Source organism: Cyanistes caeruleus, chromosome 3, assembly GCF_971803275.1.
Source record: "Cyanistes caeruleus chromosome 3, bCyaCae1.hap1.1, whole genome shotgun sequence".
NCBI lineage: Eukaryota > Metazoa > Chordata > Aves > Passeriformes > Paridae > Cyanistes > Cyanistes caeruleus.
In genome coordinates, this window is record NC_141703.1 from 48,385,777 (window position 1) to 48,409,000 (window position 23,224).

At 40.0% G+C, this 23,224-nt stretch overlaps 1 protein-coding gene across 1 annotated transcript; it reads left to right on the forward strand.

The window, feature by feature from the left end:
- The first annotated feature begins 5,212 nt into the window (after positions 1–5,212).
- Positions 5,213–22,986, forward strand: EDNRB (endothelin receptor type B). The gene is made up of 8 exons (XM_086880917.1): positions 5,213–5,338; positions 5,539–6,027; positions 15,423–15,535; positions 15,703–15,907; positions 16,249–16,398; positions 17,339–17,472; positions 18,024–18,132; positions 19,633–22,986. Exons 2-8 carry the CDS (start codon positions 5,584–5,586, stop codon positions 19,762–19,764), a joined length of 1,287 nt encoding a protein of 428 aa, XP_086737043.1. The 5' UTR covers positions 5,213–5,338; positions 5,539–5,583; the 3' UTR covers positions 19,765–22,986.
- The last annotated feature ends 238 nt before the right edge of the window (positions 22,987–23,224 follow it).

The window sequence follows — 23,224 nt, forward strand, 5'->3', positions numbered from 1 at the left end:
CTTTGAAAAATGTAGTTAAAGTAGCTATGTCATCAAGCAGCTGCACTGATTTGAAAGAGTGTGGTTTCAATTCATTAGACCTGGGCCTTTCAAACACCTCCTACTGAAATGTGGTTTCCAGAACTTCTAAAAGATAATAGCCAGCATCAGTCTTTGCTGACCTGCAGAAGACAGTGCTTTGATGTTCTCTGAATTGAGGGCTGATGAGCTACAAAGATATTTCCATGGCCAACACCCAAAACTGAGAAAATGTCCAAGTACTATTTTCATTCTCAATCCAACATTTGTTTGAAATAAAAGTGAAGAGCTTCTTCAAAGATCTGATCAGTAAGGACCTACTACATATGAGATCTTTTTAAAATGTATAAGAGAAAATCGTAGTGCCCAAGGTCATGACATAAACTGTAGAAAGATTTTCAAGATCTCTGAGCATTTGAGTAACTTCCAGTCAACCATATAAACAGTACTTCTACCTCTTGGGTACATGGCATCTAAATATTATGTCTTGCTTATTTCCCTGAGTCTGTCAGTGCAGTTTGGCATAAGTCACAGAATCATAGAATCACTTAAGTTGGAAAAGACCCTTAAGATCATCAAGTCCCCCCAAGGGAACAACTCTCGCCTAAGAAATGGAAGTGTCCGCCTCTCCAACACAAGCAGAGGATCCCAGGGACTATTTTAGTTGTTAGGAAGTGCAGTCTCTTTACTGCCTGGAATGAGCCTCAGTGCCTTGTGGCAAGAACCACTTAGGCCTGGCCCTACAGTACCATCCTGTGCGGAGCCAAGCATGAAGTAAACAAGACGCTGTGGACAGCCAGCTCTTTGGCACATGAAATATCTCTTTTATTTCACAGCATGGATTTCCTTATTCTGAGGATTCTTTACTAAAATATTTTACTGGTGTGAAGCTTATCAGTCCATTTTAAAGGCAGAATGTGATGGCAGATTTGCTCTATCCAGATGAACGCAGTGTTTGTATTACACGGCCACACTTGCAGAAAAGCATGGATGAGTGAATCACTGCAGCTCTTGTTTAGTCAGGCATTTTGTCTGGAAATGAATTTAATCAAGATTTGAAAAGCTTGCCTGGAGTAGTCTCTGTGTAACATAAACAATGTATGGTCAGTTATCACCTCCCTTGTATAAATGCATACATTACACAGCAGCTGAAACATCTACTTTTTTTTTAACAACTGATTTTATCTAGACTTCCTGGGTGATTCTGATCTAAACTTCTATTACAGTTAGAATTTAAAAGTAAACTTGTTCACTTTTATGCAATTGAAGTATCATGGGGGGAAAACAAATGAACAAACAAACAAACAAACAAAGTTTTAATAATTTCCATAAAATTCAGAAACACTGCAGTTTCTGAAGCTACTTCCCCAAACCCATTTCAGTAACTTTTCCCTTAATAGACAAGGATTCAGTGTGGTTTATACTTCAATTTAATTACATACTGCTATATCAGTTTCAGAACTGTAATTTACCTTGTGATTTCTTTTGCTGCTGCTGAATAGGAAGGATGAGTGGAATAAATTTTACTAAGTGGCATACTGGTTTTAATTTTACAGCCAGTTGGGAAGAAAAATTTCAGCTATCAACCAGTCTAACTCAAAGGCTTGAACTTAATTCCATTGAAAAACATCCTCAAGTTCTTATAAAAAGACTATATGAGACATACAAATATTTTCTTCTTAGTACAATTTGATTGTCCTTCATTGTTTTGGTCTTGCAATCATATACAATGTAATCTACATGAAAACGTGTATCTTCATCCAAACTTCATGTTTCATTGGTGCTATCTGCTAGTGGGGTTCTATTGTAACTTTTTATGATAAAAAATTTTGTTGCTTTAAGAATTTGGTATATACTGTCAACACACTGCAATTGACAGACAACACTATTATTTGTAGAAGTTGCTTAGCTTTGTAGACAAAGACAAAGCATGGCTACACATCATACTAAAAAGAATTCCATATTTTTTGTGTAAGTTTAGACTAAGAAAAAAAAATGAGACAGATAATACCATCCTTCTTTATCATCTGTCCCCTACATGAACATATGCAGTTACAAACCTGCAATATCCTAATATCTCCATTTCTCAAAATACTTTTATTCTTTCAAAATTGCCACTGGTGATGTTTCTATAGTAACGGCTCTAACACAGAGGACTATTTCTGACTTTAATACAACTCATGCATCTAATGAGTGGCTCACACCGAGAGCTATTCTTTCTATTCATCCCAGATTTTCCCCAGTTAGTGGGCAAATTTCCACCAGGCTCAATAGAAAGAAAAGCAGGCCTGATGGGGCAGACTTCTGAGGCTGCTTTAGTTGCTGAACAACATAAACAGAAAATTAATGGGATTTGCAAAAGTACCTGCAAACTCATAACAAAATTCTCATCGATTCAATAAAGTGTTATATGAATTAAAATACACAATCCTGCAGTGTGTCTCATAAGTTTGTTAATATAAAGGACTTTTTAATCCCATAATTGAGACCACTTCTCAAGATTTATATTACATGTAACATAATAGTCTTTAAAGTCTTTCTGTTGTTAAAAATCATCCTGGTGATGATTACAAGTCACCCAGTCTTTTTACTTTGAAAATGACATTCCAAATTAGAAAAAAAAAAAACCCAAAACAACAAAAAAATCAAAACCCTCTAAACATTATTAGTCATTGATGAAAATGTTGCATCTGACTTATAATTTAAAAAGTGACTGGCTAATTCATATAATTGTTAATATCTGGTGGGATGAAATGCAGTGGAAGTGCAGAATACAATAAAATGAGTAACAGGCAGTCTGGAGGGTCCAGCTTTCTCTGCTTTGTACAAAAGTGAACTTTCCATAGGACAAGGAGTATTTCTGCTTCCCAGAAAAAAAAAAGAAAAAAGAAAGCCAGACACATTAGCAGCAGCTTACATAATCTTAATAGTGTATTCCATACGGTTCAGTCAGGAATTTCTTTCATAGCTTAATTAGCATAGGCCACTTAAAGGGCACAAGTTTATTGTAGTTACAGATGTTTTTCTCTTGTTGCAGTCTAAATTAACCTTGTTAGTTGATCTTCATCCAAATTACAGTTAATTTGCCAAGATATCTCATATGGTCTTGGTATTTAATACAGTATTATCTTAATCCTCACACAAATTTATGTGAAAATGTTTTCCTTTAATTTTTATTAATTAAAGCAGATTTATTCCACAACATATGCTGGATTTAATTCCTTAAATATCAGAAAAAACCTAGAAACAAAAAAGGGTGGTAAATTTAGCTAGTTGCAGCCAGAAGCAGCTTAGATGCTTTCTCATGTGGACTCATTTTGCACAATATTAAAGAGTAACATGACTTGGGTGTCAACATCTGCCCAAAGTTCTGTATATACTAAGTTTGTATATATTAACATTAAACATTTTAGTGACTAAATTGCTGTTCCTAAAACTTCTGGAGATGAAGTAAGTGGCAGCAATGGAGATGCCATTAGTAGCAAACTGATAATAAAAATGTTAGTAAACATATCTCACTGTAGTCACAATATATTTCTTGATCATCTGGATCAACATAGAAGCCTTTGGGACTTAATTGGAACCTTGCAAGCAAAAACGCATTTTGAGGTTAAAGTTAATGGTGTGTTAATTGGCAAGAGTTTCTAAATCAATATTACATTTAGCAAAACATTGTTCACTTATGATTGCTGAATGGGAAATTGAGAAAATGCAAACATGAAAACTGAAAAGGCTGTTTAAATCCCTAGGGCTCAGAATATAATATTGAATTCAATGTTCATACTTTTATCTTTGGGAGAGGAATCAGACATGGTGTTTAAAAATGAATCATGTTGCACAACAAAGTCTTGAAAAGGCTGAACTTGGAAAGATCAGTCTTCCAGCTGGAGTGCAATCCCCCTCCAGGTACCCTTGTACAGTTTAGAATTTACTTTAATGGCTTTATTCTACATATATTGTAATTTTAAACGGGAAGAAAAATCACTGTGACATAAATGAGGAAATTGATCAAGAACGATTGAATGGGAAAGGTGTTTAACAGAGAAGTATTTTAAACAAAGATGGAGATGTGAAAAGGAAGCTGAATGAGGACAAGAAAAGGCTTCCTGCTCCAGTTGTGCAAGGATATGTTAGCAGGAGATGCTGAAAAGATTAAATAAATCAGATCGCCAATTCTTGAATGAAAAGCATGTGGTTTTCAATGTTTTCCCATATGAAGAGGTCAATAATGTAGGTGAGCAGGTTGCTTCTGTAACAAAGCATGATTCAAGATTTAGCGTCCAGAATGATTTAAGGAAAAAGAGCATCAGGGAGATGCATGCAAAGATGCTGAAAAACAGTTTTAAATTCAACTGTCTTTAGTTAGACGTGCAGTTTCCTCCAACCTGCAGAGGCTGTTCTTAGTCTCCACAAAATCCTGTACAAATCCCTTTCCTCTTTTGCTTACGCTTCACTAAAGAGTGCAACGACTGGAACGAGTTCACTGGGATCAGACGCCTTGCTAAGGCTGCCCAAAGCGGCAACCAACCAGATAACCGAACTGCAGATTCAGAGCAGTCAAAACACTGTTTCTGATGTAAGAAAGGATTTGTGAAGCTCTTTAAAACGTGGCACTAAACTCGTAGACGTTGTACAGGCAGCTTCTCCAGCGTGTGCGCCCCTCGGGCTGTGCAAGGGGGTTTCTGCAGCGGGGAGAATCCCGTACCCAGCCACTGGGAGTGAGCCTCGGACAGGACAGCGGGAAAGTGCCGCTCTCCTCCCAGCTGTCCTCCAGCAATGCCCATACTTCTTGTAACAACCCTCCCGAAAAATTGTTTCAAAGCCCGCAAAGTCTGCTTCTTTAGGCTGCCAACTCAGCGTGGTACAAGACAAGTGGGAGGTCGCAGGTGGCCCGCTCGGTACCGGGGCTGGGAGCCCTTCCTCCGGCCGGGGGGACTCCTGACAGCGGTGATGGGAGGCTCCGCGGGGCCGGCGGGCGGGGGGGCTGGGCCGGGCTGCGCTGGGGGCGGAGGACGCGGGTGGGGTCTGGCCGTGACTGATGGGCCAGATGCGGTTGAATGTTTTAGAAAAGGGGGGGGCCCGCGCCGCCGGCACGACTTTGGCCACGGGGTCTGGTTTGCGGCTGACGGACGCCGGGCTCTGCCGCAAGCGCCCGTCCCTGCCGCCTTCCCGAGCGGAGCGCCCATCGCGGGCGAGCGGCGGCAGCCGGGCCCGGGCGGGGACACGCAGCCGGGGCGCGGAGCGCGGCGACAGCCGGCGGAGCGCGTTTGCCTCGCCGGGCCGGCGGGCGGGGAGGATCGGCTCGGCTCCGCTCGGCGAGGTGAGGGGGAGACGAGCGGGGCGACGCCGAGCTGTTCCGGCCGGAGAGGGCTGCTGGCCGCGCAGGTTTTCGCTGCCGGCTGAGCCGCCCGCAGCGCCAGCACCGCCCGGGGACGGGCAGCGCCCCGGCCCCGGGGCAGCGAGGAGCGGGGCGCGGTGTCCCCGCAGCTGACGCCCTGTCTGTCCCCTCTCTCCGCGCAGGTCGGCGCTGACGGCGGCGGGGGCAATCTGCCGTGCCGCACAGCCATGCCCGCTCTCCTCTTCCTCCTGCTGCTCCTCGGCTGCCGCGCCGCCGCCGAGGAGGACGGCTCGCTGCTCCGGCCGGGCCCGGGCAGGCAGAGCGCCGCCGCCGCGCCCCCGACGGCCGCGACGGCCGCGCTGCGCGGCAGCGAGCACAACGCGTCCCGCCCGGCCGCGCTGCCCAAGGGAGCGGGGGCGGCCGGAGGGAGGCCGCGCTCCGCCTCGCCCCCCATGTGCACGGGACAGACGGAGATCAAGGAGACTTTCAAGTACATCAACACCGTCGTGTCCTGCCTGGTCTTCGTCCTGGGCATCATCGGCAACTCCACGCTGCTGCGGATCATCTACAAGAACAAGTGCATGAGGAACGGCCCCAACATCCTCATCGCCAGCTTGGCCTTGGGCGACCTGCTCCACATCATCATCGACATCCCCATCAATGTCTACAAGGTGAGGAGGGGGCCGGGGATGATTCGGGAGCGGGCGCTCACCCCTCGGTGCCCGTCCCCGGCGCGGGGAGACGCGTCCCTTTCTGGCTGGGAAACACCCGTGGACTTCGCGACAAAACCTTGCCGGAGGGTGGTATTCTGCTCAGATGTGGTCGCAGATGGCACCCTCTCTGTGCCTCAGTCCCATCTCTCTGAGCGTTCCAGGCTGGGAATGGGGCAGAATGGAAGTGGCCAAGCTCTGAAAATCACCTGGAAACAGGTGCTGTCGCAGGGGTAAAGGAAGTAAATGCAGTAGATAATTGTTCAGTGGGCTGGTCGAGGAATAGAGGAGAGGCACAGAAGACTTTCTCCTGTGGGTACCACTTGGTCCCTTGTGCTCAGCTGCGGCATGCTTGGCCATGATAGTTTAAATGGGTCTGTACAGTGGCACGGGGGCTTTTCTAGGAGGAACCAAGATCGTTCAGTTAATTGGTTTTATACATCTCTTGGTTGGGAGGCACGATGCTTTCCTGAGCTATGACCCCTTTCGCCCTTTGCCAGTGTTGCAGGATGGGCGGCTGAGAGGGAATGAGCCACACCTGCTCCTCTTGCACCTTCAGTAGAGTCTGTGTTTTGATTTGATAAGGCTTGCTATGGAGAGAGTACAACCCCTGTCTTCTCTTCCCAGCTTGTGCAATCCATTTGTCCTAAGGAATTAACTGGGCAGTTGAATCCAGCCTCTAGTTATAACCTAGCACTCTTTGAAGTTATATTGGAAATAATAGAGCTCCTTCTGCTTTGAAAGATTATAGTCTGGATCCCTGAGCACCCGTCAGTGACTTCATAAAGTGAAGAGAAGGGTCTTAATCTATCACCTTCTCTTCACTTTGTATGCATGATTGTAAGCTAGGGATTGTTGCTTGTACTTTTAGAAAGCCGCATTGAAGGGAAAGATTTTGAATCCATAATAATTGTCCCAGAAGCTGCTGAGATGAGAGAATCTTCTCTCTTTATCCTTTTAAAGTATTTAAGCATTGCAAAGCAGGGAATGTCATCGTTTTGTTAAACTCATTCCAGTTAATTTGGATTACATGATAGTTCTCAGATTTGAAGTTTCAATGATTTTTATTCTATACACTCTCTTAATTCTTGTGAGAGAAGTGTGTTCTTTTGAATGAAGGTGGAATTTAGAAAACAAAATAACTGCTTTAAAAATGTGGTTTGTAAAAAAATTTATTGAGCAAAGAGATCACTTTTGTCTGTTTACAGAAAAAAACAAAAAGATTGAATCAAGAACAGCTTCTCAGTAAGAGGCTTTACAAATCAGTGATAATTTTAAAATTAATGTTGATATGCAGTAATATACCTCAGTTTTTACCTTGAGTGAATGTCACCAAGTGTATCATTGTGAGTAGCTTGGAGCAGGAGGAATAAAGGGTCAGACCGCTAACCAATAAATATAACACCAGCTGCAAGTCTGGGAATTTTATTGTGCTATTGATAATGCTAGGAGCTGTGCAATGGCTCTCAGGTGCTAAATCTCCCTCACTGCTACTCATACTGAAGAGCCCATAACCACTTTATATTATTTCTTATGATAATGAGTAAAATATTTGCTATTTTAAGACAGAATTTTTGAATAAGTGCAAGTTGTTGTTTTTTTGGGTTTTTTTTTTTAAAGAAAAAACACCTATTAGATACCGTGTTTAGTTAATCAAAAATTTTGAGGGCGGTTTGAGTTGATAACTTTTTATCAACTCTACATCCCATTTCATTCCAGGGCAACAGGGAGAATACATACTGTAATGCAATAAAAAACTGGCTTTGATCACTCAGCAGTATGAGAAGCAAACGCTTCCTCAGTAAATCAAGTATACTTAGCAATTGTAACTTGCAGTTTGAAACAATTTAAGAGCGCATTAAACAGGTCCAGATACAGAATTAGCTACCACATCATCAGTAAGGCAGCTGCACAAAACAGTGAATTTCTCATGTTAATAAAATGCCAGCAGTTCTTTCCACAACACTTGCCCTAGAAAGTGTGAAGGTGTCTGTGAATACTTACCAGACAGACGCATAGGAGACAATTCAAAAACTGCACCAGAATAAACTTTTTATTGGGTATTAAAAGGGATAACTAAAAAAGATGTCCCCTGTGACTATTTCAGTGAATACATAAGTAGCTGAAAAAGTGCACAAATGAAAATTGACATCTCCTAAATCAAGGGTATCTAAAGAAAAACAGGTGTTAGTTACCTGGATAGGGAGGCAAATGCAGTCCAATGCATAGGATGCTAATTAGTCCATTGCACTTTCTAAATTTGCATATCATGCAATATGTTTAGTAGAAAATGGAGAATTATCAGAATCTGTCACACAGTCAGGAGACTGGCTATGAAATAAGGGCTTGAAAGGCATTCAGTTCCAGCATGTAGAACCTGGCTGACCTTTTTGTCATTCTGCGTGCCGGTAAATGGTCTGGCAACGCCTGGATCTCTGAGCTGCAGAATGGGAAGCAGAGGAAAGTCTGAGACAGTCCTTCTGCAGTATGCAATGTTTTGGCAGTGTAGATACTTTGCAAAATTGGTACTAATTGGATATGCAGGTGATCCTATGCTGCTCCACTAAACAGACTAAGTCCTTGTTAATTTGAGGTAGCAAACAGCAGTTAGGGAGCAGGATAGGGTAGGTGGTCAATGAGTTTTTATGTCCTTCTCTGCACTTAAACTTTAGAAGACAAGACAGTGCACCTGACAATACGGGTCTGCTGTTCTACACAGTTTATGCTGCCTTTCCCAAGTAAATAAAGTTGTTAGGTCCTGTGTCTAAACCAAAACATCAATTTGGACTGGAAATTCCTAGCTTTGCCTCTCACAGGCTTAAAAAACCATAATCAAATCACACACTAACCTTCTTTCTCTTCAAATACACAAACAACATCTCTCCTTCTTATTTTGTGATATTTATTCCTGTATATTAAATTCAATTTATTGTCATATGCCAGTGGACTTTAAACAATGGGAGCAATCTAGGCTCTGCTCATTACTGTGGGACGTTCTTAACTCTGACTACTGACAAATGTCTGAGGAAGAATATCTACCTGACAATACTGTCATAGGTTTTCTCAGAGCACACTAGAAGAGAGGAGAAAAAAAAATCCAAGGGAAAGAAAAAATCTGGTCTTTTTCCATGCCACTAATCAAGGGCCAGAGTCAGCTTTGTAGGCACTGATTTATTTTCATTAACTTAATTTAGGGATTACATAAAAATTATGGTTAACATAATATGGCATTATCAAGCACTGGAAATACAAGAAAGGCCAGATTAGGGACTCTATATACTGCAGAGACACAAATTGGCTCCTTTTTTAGTCCAGCTATTCTCTGAAAAAGATTTCCATGGAAATTTATTTGTGATGAACTTACTAACTCTTGTAATGCAAGTACCTGTAGGCCATGCATTATGATAAAGCAAACCTTTTTTTAACTTTCTAATCAAGGTGCTTGTCTCTAGAAGGGATTCTCACTATTCTTTAGAACTCTTGGGTACTGGTTCGTCTAATGTTCAAGATAGTGGCCATTTTATTGGAAGAAATGCATCATTTCCTTTCTTTGAAGATCTGAACCATTCACTTGAGGTCTTGCAAAGTTTATCTTAGAATTTCTTACACAAAATGTATTGATTTCTGAACATATTAAGCTAGCAGTTTTACTTGAGAACCTTCTATGGGGTGAGCAAGTGCAGGCACTTAAGAAAGATCTGAACTGTCCAGTGGAAGAACCTGTCTGGACTCTGCAGGCAGTTGTGGGGAGGGGTAAACTTTGTTCTGTATTTAGATGGAAACAGTCCATTCTGAAGTCAAGTATATGGAGTAGTAAAAATGTCTGAATGCTGTTATAAGTACACAATAAATGGTTTTCAAGGTGGATCTCCAAACTGAAGTAAAATAGATTAGATTTATAAATTGGAAGTAGTTTTTTTCATTATGTATACATTTTTCATGTATACATTCACATGTATAAAAATGCATGTGACAAATTTCAAAGCAAGTTTTGGTCTGTTTTGGCTTTTTCATCTCCCCTGTGTTTACGCATCCCAATCTGACAGCAGCATGGCTTTCTAAGTGGTTACTTTTAATGTAGCTCTTCCACTGGAGTTGTGAAATTGCAGAAATTCTTTACTTCAACAGCACATTTTGAAGTTTCTGTTATTTTCAAGATGACCTTATAAAAATACTTTGTCTTGCAGGAGTTATAATAAAGATACAAGAAAATAAAGTAATTGCATATTAAGATTTTACACTTTTATTGGATAGATCAGTAAAGCATTCCTAGCTATTCTTGAAAGCCAGAAATATATTTTCATGTCTAGAGGGGAGACCCTCACCCTGACATAATCATCGCTAAATGGTAATAAGTTTGTAATATTGTCTGAGTTATCCCTGACCATAACCTTAATTTCCTGGGCAAATTTTCTGTTTTGAAAAATGCTTGCCCTTGTAAAATATCTGCATGATCCCCCCCATGTCAAAAAGAAAAAATAAAATATCAGGTGAAAATCTACCAGTCATTTCAGAGATATATTGAAATGTCTGCATGTCTGGTTTCTCTTGAACTTGCTGTTTATAGTGATGAAAATCACGTCCAATGTCCTGTGAACGAGACTAGCTGTAAACGCGCGGCTTGGCGGAAGCGCAAATTCCTGCTCCGCGTTTCCCATGTGCATTCACCGCTCAGGACTGGAGCACTGACAGGAATATTCACACGCTTTGCTGCTTCTTCCTGCCCGACTGCAGCCCCTGAGCAGCAGTGGGTTGGAGCCAGGTATCAGCCTCCTGTCTGGGGACCACAGCAGCTGGGCCCTAGAGCAGCGCATTGTGCTTGCAGCCTGGCTTGTTCCAGCAGCAGATTGAGAACATCTTTCAGTTCTTGCACAACTAAGAGGAAGCAGAGTGGGAATTGTGATTTGCAGGTGTGTCTGTGAGTCACGGCATCTCTTGGGGCTTCTTTCATGGCTCTGCAGCTTGCACGTCAGTTTAGGCTCAGATCTGTCTGGTTTGAGAAAGTGTTGGCTGGGCGTGCATCAGATGGATTGGTTCTTTAAAGTGTGATTTCACTTCATTCTGCAATGTTTTCTCTTTCCTTTTGATCTATTTCATCTTAAACACATTTCTGCTGCTCAGCAATTAAAACTTCGCCTGTGTAAAATAAGTGACAATAAAACATTGGAAAGGTCACTCGGAATACAGCCAGTGGTAGACTACTCTTGGCATCTTACTTATGAAAACACAACATTATTTTTGTCTTTGCTGCCACTTGGCAGTAGCTCCCCTCATGGCTCCAAGTCATTTGTCATTTGTAAAATGGCAATCATTTTACAGCTACCCTATTGTGACTCATAAGAGTATAATTTTACTCATACAAAATTGCAATAGGCTACATTTCTGTATTTCACTAAGAATTATCATTCTCCACAGGGATGATGCTCCCAAATATTTTACATTGGATCTTCACTGTACTTCAAGGCTGTATTTGAAGGGGATAGCAATACAGAGAATGAACATCAAGGAAACATAGTTCAGCAATCGAAACATTCCTTTTTTTAATTATTTTTTTTTTCTTTTACTTTCTTAATGTTTTCAAGCTTTTGGTGTAAACCATAGCATTAACCACTTGCAATACCATGATAGAGAGAGAAACTTGTGACTCATGCATTAAAATGCTCAAATTTCACAATACATCAGCTGCAAGACATAAAGCACATGTTTTTGCAATCCAGTGCAGACAGCTGCATGTCCATTCTGCCCTGATATAAGCTGTCTGAATGGAAGTAATGTTTTTATGTTATGATAAACCGAAGCTAATGCACCCTTTCTCTCAGTAGACTGCATTCAGTCATGTGCCACGCCTCTATAATCCCAAACTGGAGCTGGCTCAAATCCAGTCAGTTTGGAGCACAGGTGTGACTGTCTGCACCTGAGAGATAAGTATTACTTCAGCGAAATCTGCAACATGTGGCTGAACCGTTGTGATTTTAAGGAAGAGAGACAGGGAGTATCTACACACCAGCTAGATGTAAATAAAAGTTTTTCTGAAAATTTCCTGGCAATAGAGATTTGACCCAAGTTTTGCATTTGTTACAAAGAAAAGAAAAGAATATTTTACTTCAAAATGCTTTTTTAATGAGTTCTCTCCAGTGTAATATACATTCATGTACGATATACAGCAGGTACCATAAATAAGTATACAATGTACTTACTACCCACTCCTTAGTTTCTGTGGCAAATAGATGTGAAAGGCTGGAAGTTCACTGCCTGATTGATATAAATTAGTCCAGGTGTCATTCAATTATGTAGGGTGTAAATTTAGAATACATGTAATTATTGACATTACAGTTTTAATAGTAGATTATTACTGTCACCCCCTTACAGAAATTCAGAAGTCGTCTCAGGGAGAGGCTTTACTGAAAATACTTTAATTACAGACTGTGTTGCTTCCCCATATCACGTAAGCAAAAGATACTGTATGGTTATTACAACCTCATCCCTACTTCCTCTGTTTTATTACTTTCCATTAAATTCTTGAGAAACATAAATCCTTAGAATTTATTTCTCTGTTTCATTTCTGCAGAGGCATTGTATTTATTGTCTTATTTAAGTAAATTCTTGAAGAAATAGAAAGCTGGGCCATGTTGCAGTTTGTCTACTGCTGTTATTTTAAAGATTCCATTACAGCACAAAGCTAAAGCAGGTATTTGGAGGTATTCTGGTGTCTGAAAATACTGGTGGACACTTTATAGAGATTCTCAAAAGCCAATGATTATGAAATGTTCTTAACTTCCTTTGTGTTCAAATAAAATTATATTTAAATTATATCAGGACTTGTCAAAAAACTCTCATGGACCATGTGTTTACATTTAGATGGACATACGTATGTTTTGCATAAGGACATGGCTGAACCAAACCAATGTCATCAGGCAACTCTGTGACTACCTTCAGTTACAGAATCATAGAATAGTTAAGGTTGTCAAACATCTCTTTAGATCCTTAAGTCCAACCGTCAACCTTGCCATCATCACTGTGTTCATCCCTAAACTGTGCCCCCAAAAGCTATGTTTACATATTTATTTTTTTTTTTAACTCTTCCCTGAGCAGCCTGTTCCAATGCCTGACAGCCCTTTCAGTGAGATTTTTTCCTAATACCCAATCTAAACCTTCCCTGGTGCAGCTTGAGGCCATTTCCTCTTGTCCTGTTGTATCTTACTTGGACAAGAGGCCAACCCCCACTTTATTACAGCCTCCTTTCAGGCAGTTGTAAACAACAAGGTCTCTTCTTCTCCAGACTAAATAATCCCGGCTCCTTCAGCTGCTGCTCATACAACTTGTTCTCCTGACCCTTCACCAGCTTTGTTGCCCTTCTCTGAAGAGACTCAACCTCAATGTCTTTCTTGTAGTGAGGGGCCCAGAACTGGACACAGCACCTGAGGTGTGGCCTCACCAGTTCCAAATACAGGGACAGTCACTGCCCTGGTCCTTCTAATACAGGCTGGGATGCCATCGGCCTTCTTGGCCACCTGGGCACACTGATGGCTCATGTTCAGCCAGGTGTTACTAGCACTCTCAGTTCTTTTTCTGACAGATCTTTCCAGTCACTTCCCCACTTTTCCTGCCTGTAGCACTGCATGGGGCTGTTGTGACCCAATTCTTGTTGAACCCCGTACGCTTGGCCTTGGCCCATGAATCCAACCTGTCCAGAACCCACCTTAGAGACTTTGTAGCCCTTCTGGTTCACAGAAACATCCACACAGTAGGACGAGCTATTCTTACTACCCTCTTAGATGAGTTGTTGGGAGAGACCCAAGCCAAGGGAAAGATTTTCCAGTCTCCTTTGGGTAGTCCTCATTCTTTCATCTCCTTTTCCATTTTATAGCCCTATATCTGCAATAGGTTCCAAAGACCTCATTTGAAGAAAGTTATGAAAAACAGAGATGGGCTTAGATAATCTAACTAATTACAGAAACTCCAAAAGTTTACTCTTCTGTATAACAATTGCGTCGATTTCTTGGCACAACCCTTGTTGTGGAGAATGTTGTTTTAATGAAAACTGGAAGATTTGGCTGCTGTTCTGGTGTACTTGACCATCAAAGAAGCTCACAGCAGAGTTCAAAGGCTAAATATTGCTAAACTGAGGCTACAGACATTTGTCTGTTCATAGAATCAGCTGTGACGAAGGTGTTTTCTGTGTCCAGTAAATCCTTTCCCCTAAATCAGATAAAATGTGCAGCTGGGAATGTGACAAGATTTCCATTAAAGTGCGTGATTCAAAGTGTAAGTGAGCCAACCTGAAATGCATTGTGCTGTTTTTCTCTATTTCTCAGTACTAAGAGGTATGCTGAATGTGCAGATAGTCCTTTTGGTGTTATTATACAGAATGTTGGTAAACTGGTCAATAAAGACTGTTAGTGAGGGATTCATCTGATGATTTTACCTGCTGTTTTTATCCACCTATGCTCCTTGAGCGTCCAGTGGGTCCTTTAATTTTATTATCAGATGGTCAGCTAAAAACAGTGGGGGATACATTTCTCTCCAGTGTTGCCTGACTTCTCAGCTGATGGAGCCTAGACATTAAGCTTCAAATAAACCCAACCCCAGATATGCACTACTTACTGGCTTTGTTCCTATTCTGATCAGCCTCAAGTAATTTTTTGTATTTCTGGTCAAGGGTGTGTTATTTGGAATAAGAAAAGCAATGAACACTCAAGGCAGATAAAGACAGTTCTTAGATGAGGAAGACCTGCTCTGTCATTTTTTCCCATAAACGCTGGCATGATGAATTCAGAAGCAAGAGGAGTGGAGTTTGCAGGGCTTAAGGAGCCAGGACTAAGGCTTAAGTGATATCCTTGTCCCACCAGGGAGTGACTACACTACTACTGTCTAGTTTTCAGGACACACACCTCAGGGGTCCCTTGTGAAAAGGTTCTTCTCGACTAAGTTTTGCATAGAATCATAAAATGGTTTGACTTGAACTTTAGAGGTTGTGTAGTATCAAACTCCATGGCATGGCATGGGCAGGCACATCTTTCAGTGGACCAGGTTGCTCAATGCCCTGTCCAACCTGGCCTGGAAGACTTCCAGAGGTGGGGCATTAATAATATCTCAATTTAAAGCCTTTCCCCCCTTGTTCTATGACTAAATGCCCTTGTAAAAAGTCCCACTCCAGCCCTCTTTCCAGTCCCCTTTGGGTACTGAAAAGTTGTTACAGGGTCTCCCTGGTGCCTTCTGTTCTCCAGACTGAACAAACCCCATTCAACCAGTCTTTGTAGGACAAGACCTGTTGGAAAACAGTCAAGACAGAACTCCATGTTTCAGCATTGGGAATGATATTTTTTTTTAAAATAATTGTTGTTTTCTTTTCACAGCTGCTTGCAGAGGACTGGCCATTTGGTGTCGAAATGTGTAAATTAGTGCCCTTCATTCAAAAGGCATCGGTGGGCATCACAGTGCTGAGTTTGTGTGCCCTCAGTATAGACAGGTGAGACACATTTTTCAGTGAAGTCTCTGATTTGTTCTCTATATGAACATTGGCTCAAATTCACCTTTCTACTCAGCTGGTACAATGCAAATTAGATGAATTTAAGCCAGTTAAACTGGGTGAGTTTTCTCGTACTTTGAATTTGTAAAAGTGTGGTGTTGCTTCAGGTACCGAGCAGTTGCTTCTTGGAGTCGCATTAAAGGAATTGGAGTGCCAAAGTGGACTGCTGTGGAAATCGTCCTGATCTGGGTCATATCAGTGATACTGGCTGTTCCAGAAGCTATTGCATTTGACATGATTACAATGGAGTACAGAGGAAAGTATCTTAGAATCTGCTTGCTTCACCCCACGCAGAAAACATCCTTTATGATGGTAAGTCACTAACATTGATAAAATCCCTGGGAGAATTCCTTGGGTCTTCACAGCGTTGTGCAGATTGTAATGTGCACAGGTGTATGTGACATGTAGGTGAATATAATGTTCAAATTAAATACATTTCTCTGAAGCATACTGGTTCAAAGAAGAGCATTCAGAAATCTTTGGCTATTTGTGGGCTTTGAACATGCTGCTGTCTTGTCCTGTTTTCTCACATGTAATGTACACCTTACAGAAATGCTTTTCAGGACAGACTGACAAATTAGTTACAGCACACCTAGCAAAATGATGAGCATTTAATTCCTAACCGTGTTTTTGTTTTCCTCTTTTCTTTACAGTTCTACAAGCAAGCTAAAGACTGGTGGCTGTTCAGCTTTTACTTCTGTTTGCCACTGGCTATCACAGCATTTTTCTATACTCTCATGACTTGTGAGATGTTACGAAAGAAAAGTGGGATGCAGATTGCTTTAAATGACCACTTAAAACAGGTAAAAATTTATCCCTGACCACTCTCTAACTGTAGACAGGCTAACTAATAGCTTTATTGATTTTCCTGCCACATCATTCTGTTCTTGTATGATTTCAGGTTTAGAAGCAAAGAGAAATTTCCTAGCAGTGGTACTACTGATCTCATATATATATATATGTATATATCAGAGCCCTCAGGAACCTAAGATTTTAACTGAAAATCACAAAATTGCTTCTTTCTTGTTTGGTTTTAATGTTTCAGGTTTTATAAGTTTTATTTCTTCTTTACTATAATCAGAGTTGGTTATTTTGTAATGCAAACTGAAGTCATGCTCTGGTCTAGAAGGTGGTGCTATAAAACTGTTAATTATGTTGAAGCAAGTTCTTGCTGAACCCTAGTGAGGTTAGCAGTATATGTTAGCAGAATATAACATATTCCAGCATACATTCCAAGGTACTAGTGCCCCAGACACAAACATCAGACGTCACTAGAATTAAATTATGTTTGTTCTATAATGCGTATTTATGCTCCTTTCCTCTAACCTGCTTAGAGCTGTAATTGGAATCTCTTGGGGCATTTAAAATAAGATGTGAGATCAAAGCACATGGAAATGCAATTGAAAACAAGCTGGTATTTGAAAGTGATCAGGGAGACAAATATGTTCCTAATTTTAATTTAAATTATTGCTTAAATTAATGTTTTCATTACCTCGATTTTTCATATTATTATTCATATTTCTTGAAATAAGAGATACATTGAATCACTGAGAGACATCTAAAACAATTGAAAAGATCAAGCACATATTCCAAGAAAATAAGCTATTTGATGTTTTCCTCACTCCTATTTTAATAGGCTTTTTTATTCTGTTTATTAAACATTTGGATATTAGAAGACAGCAACAATCCAGAGAGAGAGAGGAGCTGTAATGTAACACTGTTCTGTCCAATTTTCCTTCTCAGAGACGTGAGGTGGCCAAAACTGTGTTCTGTCTGGTACTTGTTTTTGCCTTGTGTTGGCTCCCACTTCACTTAAGCAGAATCTTGAAACTCACTATTTATGATCAGAAGGACCCCAACAGATGTGAACTTTTAAGGTAAGAATGCAAAAATTAAATGTCTGTATATTGTGGGCATTCTCCATAAGCGTATTTGGATTTCCTATTGAACTGGCTTACTCTGTATGTCTAGAGTTGTCCCTGCTTCTTCATCCAGGACCCTCTGGTTTCACTCCAATAGCAGAGAAAGAAAATTGTGTGGATTTCCCTTTTTTTTCCCCATCTTCCTCCCGATCCTTTTTGAGACTATTCTTTTGTCATGTGGTGCTATGAGAATAGAAAGGGTTCCTTTCTTCCCTTTCAACAGAGCAGCTAGAATTCAGTATGTGCAAAAAGATCTTGTGAACATCTTCTTCCAAAAGTTAAGATGGTTGGATCTCCTGAAATTACTTTCACAAGAATCTTCTGATTCAGACTTTGTTGCAAATAACACTTACCTGCATGAGTTAATCCTGTTGATTTAAGCCCCATTACTATTACATTTAATAGCTAGTCTTGATTGGGTGAAACCGAGTCCAATTTCCACATCTGTAAACCTCTACTAAGCCATTACAGAGCAAATGAGAAGTCTCACTTTAATTTCCACACAGCTTTTTTCTTGTGATGGACTACATTGGTATTAACATGGCTTCACTGAACTCCTGCATCAATCCAATAGCTCTGTATTTGGTGAGCAAAAGATTCCAAAACTGCTTTAAGGTAAGTGGCTGCTGGGAACTGCTTCTCTGGTTAAAAGATGATGTCAGTAGTTCCTTAAATTTGTTCCTTAACATGCACAAAGTGTTTTAAATGGTCATTACATTTTACTTTAAATTTTAATTGGGTTATGGTAAATGTTTTCTCCCTCTCCTGCTGAAGCTCCGTCTGAGGGAGCTAAGGTTTGATGGGAACCAAAAGAGAAAGCAAAAGAGCAGAGTGTACAATAAACCCCCTGGGGACCATGCTGATCAGTGCTACATCACTTCTTGACTGAAGCTGGCACCCAGCTACTTCCAGAGCACTGACAAAGCAGACTAGGGCTGTGCTGCAGAGATTCACGTAGCCATATCCGCTGCATCCTGACAGGGAGGGTGCTAACCCTGGCCTCCCTCATCCTGACTGAGCACTTCAGTCAGTCATGTAAGGCAGAGGGTGCAGATCTCTACTTGTCCCTTTCCAGCACCAACATTTTGTGAGACAGACCTGTTCGTGGTTCTGGCTTGGTCTGAGTGAATAGAGCTGGGCACTAATTATCCACACAGGATTTCAGGCTCTGGAATGCATATGGTTTGCAGCCCATCAGTCCTTCAGCCTTCATGTCTGCTTGGAAAATATGAAGATTTGGGCTTTTTTTTTGTGAACCCTTACTGACGCTGTATCAGAGTCCTTACATTGCCTATGGCAAATAATTAGATTTTTCTTTTCTTGCCAAACATTTAACCACTGGCCACAACTACAGTTATTGCCTGGCTGTTTAAATTCCTTACTAGCAAGACGAAAACATCTTTCAGTCAGAAGCCAGGCAGCTCTACCTCTAGTATTGTTAATGTATTTGCCACATAATTGTGCCAGCACAGGTTGCAGATGTCTTAGTATTGATCTTGTCCTCCCTGTCTATGCTTCTGGCTCCCTGAAAGAGTCACTGGAGCTGAGAGAACATAAGAGATCTCCAGCATCCTGAGAATGGAAGTAAGTGGGTGTGAGGAAGATATTTCCAGCGCCCAAAGGCCAGACAGGACCATGAGAAAAAGGTCTGCAATACATTTAGTAAATGTGTGAATTGTATGTCAGTTTTCACCCTTCTAACTTCTCTTTTTTCCACCTCAGAACAATGAGCTAAATAGCAGCATTGTGCTTAGAAAGCACATTTTTCTTCCCCAAGAAAGATTATAGGAGAAAAGACAACAAGGAGTCATAATTTCATTTTCAGAAGTATTTAGAATTGCAGGCCAGATCTGAAGGGGTGTGTGTGTGGCTGTTACTGTGTATAACTACTCAGTATAACTCTTCCTGTACTCCAGCAGTGAATTTGCTAATGGTGCCATTTGAGCAGCTCAGAGTTCAACCCCGTTTCTGTGCTTTATGCTCCAGTCCCAGAACAGCAGCTTGCACATTTGCCATTTCCTACTCTACCCCTGAGAAAGGGCAGCTTTTCAGTGCATTTTGCCACATGTGCAAAAACAGAATGATGTAAAATGTTTATTTCTTTTATTTTAACAGTCATGCTTGTGTTGCTGGTGCCAATCCAAAGATCTGTTGTCCCTGGAGGAAAGGCAGTCCTGTTTAAAGTTCAAAGCTAATGATCACGGATATGATAATTTCCGCTCCAGTAACAAGTACAGCTCTTCATAAAACAAGCATAAAAGGTATATTCTCTTACATTAATGCTGGTGCCTTTTTAAGTAAAAGTGGCAATTACTTTTAACAAGATGGTAACATCCAGAAAAATCTAGTTTTGTATTTGCACAAAAAAAAGAACGTTAAAAAACAATTGCCCTAAAACTGTGTCACGTTGAAAATCATGGACATTTATGAAATCATCATTTATGGAACATGAAGAAAAGCATAGAAAGAACAAGTCATTGTTAGCACTTGAATACTTCTGAATCAGCACTTCCAAATGATCCCCACTTCCTGTACATTAAGCAATCATTTGTATTCTCTGTAACAGTTGTAGGAACTGAAGTCACAGTAATTATTAAGCAGCATAATATCAAGTTAATTGGATCAAAGCCATTATTATATATAACTCAATGTATTATATTTTATAAAGCAAATTAACCACCATCGCTATTGTGAGTTTTTTTTTAAATAAAACATGAAATACTGTGTAATAGAAGTCTAAATGTTAAAAAGTAGAATTTTTATCAGGTATAAGTTAGCTACTGACAATATTAAAGGATGCAGTAAATCCAAAAGTGCATTTTACTTTGATGATTGTTTTTACCTATTATTGTAAGAAGAAACCTCCCAAGGGCTCTATAAATTCCTTTCTGTAGCCACTGTGCGTCTTCAGTGCATTTGCCAGCACTTTGAGTATGAGTATTTGAGTTTACTGATAGCAAAGGAGAGAAAAACACACCAAAAGCAAAAAATTAATACTAGTAGAAACATACAAACTACAGCTATTATTTTGGCTATTTTTAGTTGAAAACAAATGGATTGTATCCTGTGTAAAAAGTGGGCATTCCAGAGCCTGATGGTTCTTTACTGGAGATACTTTTGTGACAATTTACAACAGTTTTTGCAATCCAAATACTACCTTGGGGCAAATTATTTTAGAAATACTGTGTGGAAAAAAATGTAACCAAGGTAAAAAGAGAGAATTTAAGCTTCTATCTTGATTTAGATTTAAATCATCATAAAGAAATAATTCATGAACTGTACTTCTAGAGAACAGTACTATGTAGCATACTCACCTTCATACTGTTTTAAAATATATTCTACTTCTGTAGTTCCATATTTATGGGTGTAAGAAGATGTGTGATTAGTTTCTGCTTCTGTAAATAGTTTAGTGAAATGTAATTAATTGTAAACTATTAAGATATGGGCAGGACCCTGCAAGAACAGAAAAAGATAAAGATGCCTGTAGTAAACACGATGTGCATTGCCGGGCTCAATGCATGTTTTGTATATACATGACAGGTCCTTCTTTGACTTTTCATTTCCTATTAATTTGTTACAGATGTCCCCAAAGACTTATTAACATATTTCATGCTCTAAGGCATGAGTTTTTCAAGAAAAATTGTCATATAACATGCTTTTATAAAAGACACATTTTCAATAGGCTTGGTATTTTATTATAATAAAATTATTTATCAAAACTCAGGAATTTTTTTCTTTTAAATTTCCAGATCTCATATGTAAGGATTTTTGCCTTTTTTTCCAGTCTTGATTAACTTCAGATTTTTTACTAAAGTGCCTTAAATGTGCTCAGGATGAAAACAGCTTCTATTAAAATGTACAGCTGATGTTGCCTTAGGTGGATTTCTGACTTTAGGTAGCTACAGCTACCTTGCAGACAACTAAAAACGGGGCGATGAGCCCCATTCCTGATGTTGCCCCCATCAAAAGCTGGAAGTGAATGCTTGTATAATCAAGCTGAGGAAGACCCCTGCACATGCATTTGAGCATGGGCACATGAGTGTGTGTGAGTGTGTGGTGTGTGCCATAAGGTTGCTGTTACCATCTTGCTGCAGCACATCCACTCAGCTGCTATAATGCTGAACTTTAATAAATAAAAATTTATTTTAGGTTTTCTTCTTTACATTTTTACCTTAATTTTCATGGTAACTTTCTCACGGTAAGCCATGAACATCACTTCACATCACCCCCTACCTGCATCTATTTCTGTGAAATGTGTTTCATCTGTTAAGGATGAATAATAAGTGAAATCATAGATTTGATACTGATCAGTGTTATTTTCATCAAGTTCTATCGCTGCAATATTGTACATGTATGTTATTGTTATTTTTATTTAAAATATAGCTGTTGTATTTGCAACTGTGTAACATACTTTTCATTTTTTCCTAGACTAATTCTTTGTTAAGTCTTGCTAAGTCAGATATTTAGGTTTTGCAAATAAAGACCATATATACTGCCTCCTTCTTGGGTTCATATAAAAGTACACTCTGTTATTTTTTCAGTATCATCGAAAGCACTATTTTTATTGAATATTTCATTTCCTGTAATAAAGCATTTCAGAACTTCTGTTCTTACACAGTTCTAAGGTCAAATCTCTTAATACTCCACACAGGTGTTTTCTGAAATCCTCAGAACAGGTTTGTTCCTCCATTCACTGAAATCAGTAAACATTTAACCATTCAACTCAGTTCAAGCAGAATTAGGGCCCAACACAGCTCTTTAAAAACTCATCTGATATTTGCTACTTTGAACAAAAAAAGAGAAAAAGCTAAATACTTTTTTTTTTTAAGGAGTTGATTAGAAAACATAGGAAAAGAGGGTGAAATCAGCTTGTGGGGTAAGACATCCAGTCCAATGCTCTCTAATCCTCAGACAGAGTCACAGGCAGCAGAACAACTGCACAGGGACACAGGCGTCTTTATAGGAGTTTGACGTGCTTGCCCAGAGTGCTGTGACAGAGTAAGAGTCATCTGTCCCAGTGGTCTGAAGAGTTCACACAGCATGGCTCAATGTAAAAAAAAAAACAAAAAAAAACCAGCCTGTAAGAGCTACATCACAACTCTGGGTTTTGGCCTTCAGATAGCAGTTAAGTTCTCCAGCTGCTCTGAATTCTGCCAAGACTGAACTGAAACACTGCTACTAAACCTCAGAGAATCAAATGAAAAAGTTGATGGTTGTAGAGCATCTGCTGTGAGCTGTGATGTTTCAGTGTCCCAAACAGGTCTTAAGACACAGCTGGCTTAGCAAGAGAATATTGTATGTACTGAAATAATGTTTAAAGGATTTTTAAAAATTGTTCTGTATAGCTATGTAAAATAATTCTATATTTCATTTTCTGTGATCACTTAAAATAGCAACTTCTGTGGATCAAGCAGTGTAAACATTCTAAATTACCAATAAAATATTTGTAATTTTGATTCATTACAAAAAGATGTCTGACCTTTTCTCTCCTAGGGGGTCCTATTTAATTGTTAAACAGTGACAGTGATAGAAAAAGAAGTAAGCAATCCTAATATAAATATCAAAGCTTTTGGGTGGGATGGTTTTATATAGCTGTTTGAAAATTGGAGTTCAGACTTGCATATGCATTGCAAAATTGTCTGATGTTTATTGGAACAGTCATGCCTATCTTTGCTCTGCTTGTTTTTGCTCAGAATGTCAGTCGCAA

What these genes read in the sequence shown, in the direction of transcription:
- EDNRB (XM_086880917.1), top strand. Translation starts at nt 5,584, where the DNA reads ATGCCCGCTCTCCTCTTCCTCCTGCTGCTCCTCGGCTGCCGCGCCGCC. An exon ending in AGAAAACATCCTTTATGATG is followed by an intron (nt 15,908 to 16,248) that starts GTAAGTCACTAA and finishes TTTTCTTTACAG; the next exon opens with TTCTACAAGCAAGCTAAAGA. An exon ending in AACAGATGTGAACTTTTAAG is followed by an intron (nt 17,473 to 18,023) that starts GTAAGAATGCAA and finishes ATTTCCACACAG; the next exon opens with CTTTTTTCTTGTGATGGACT.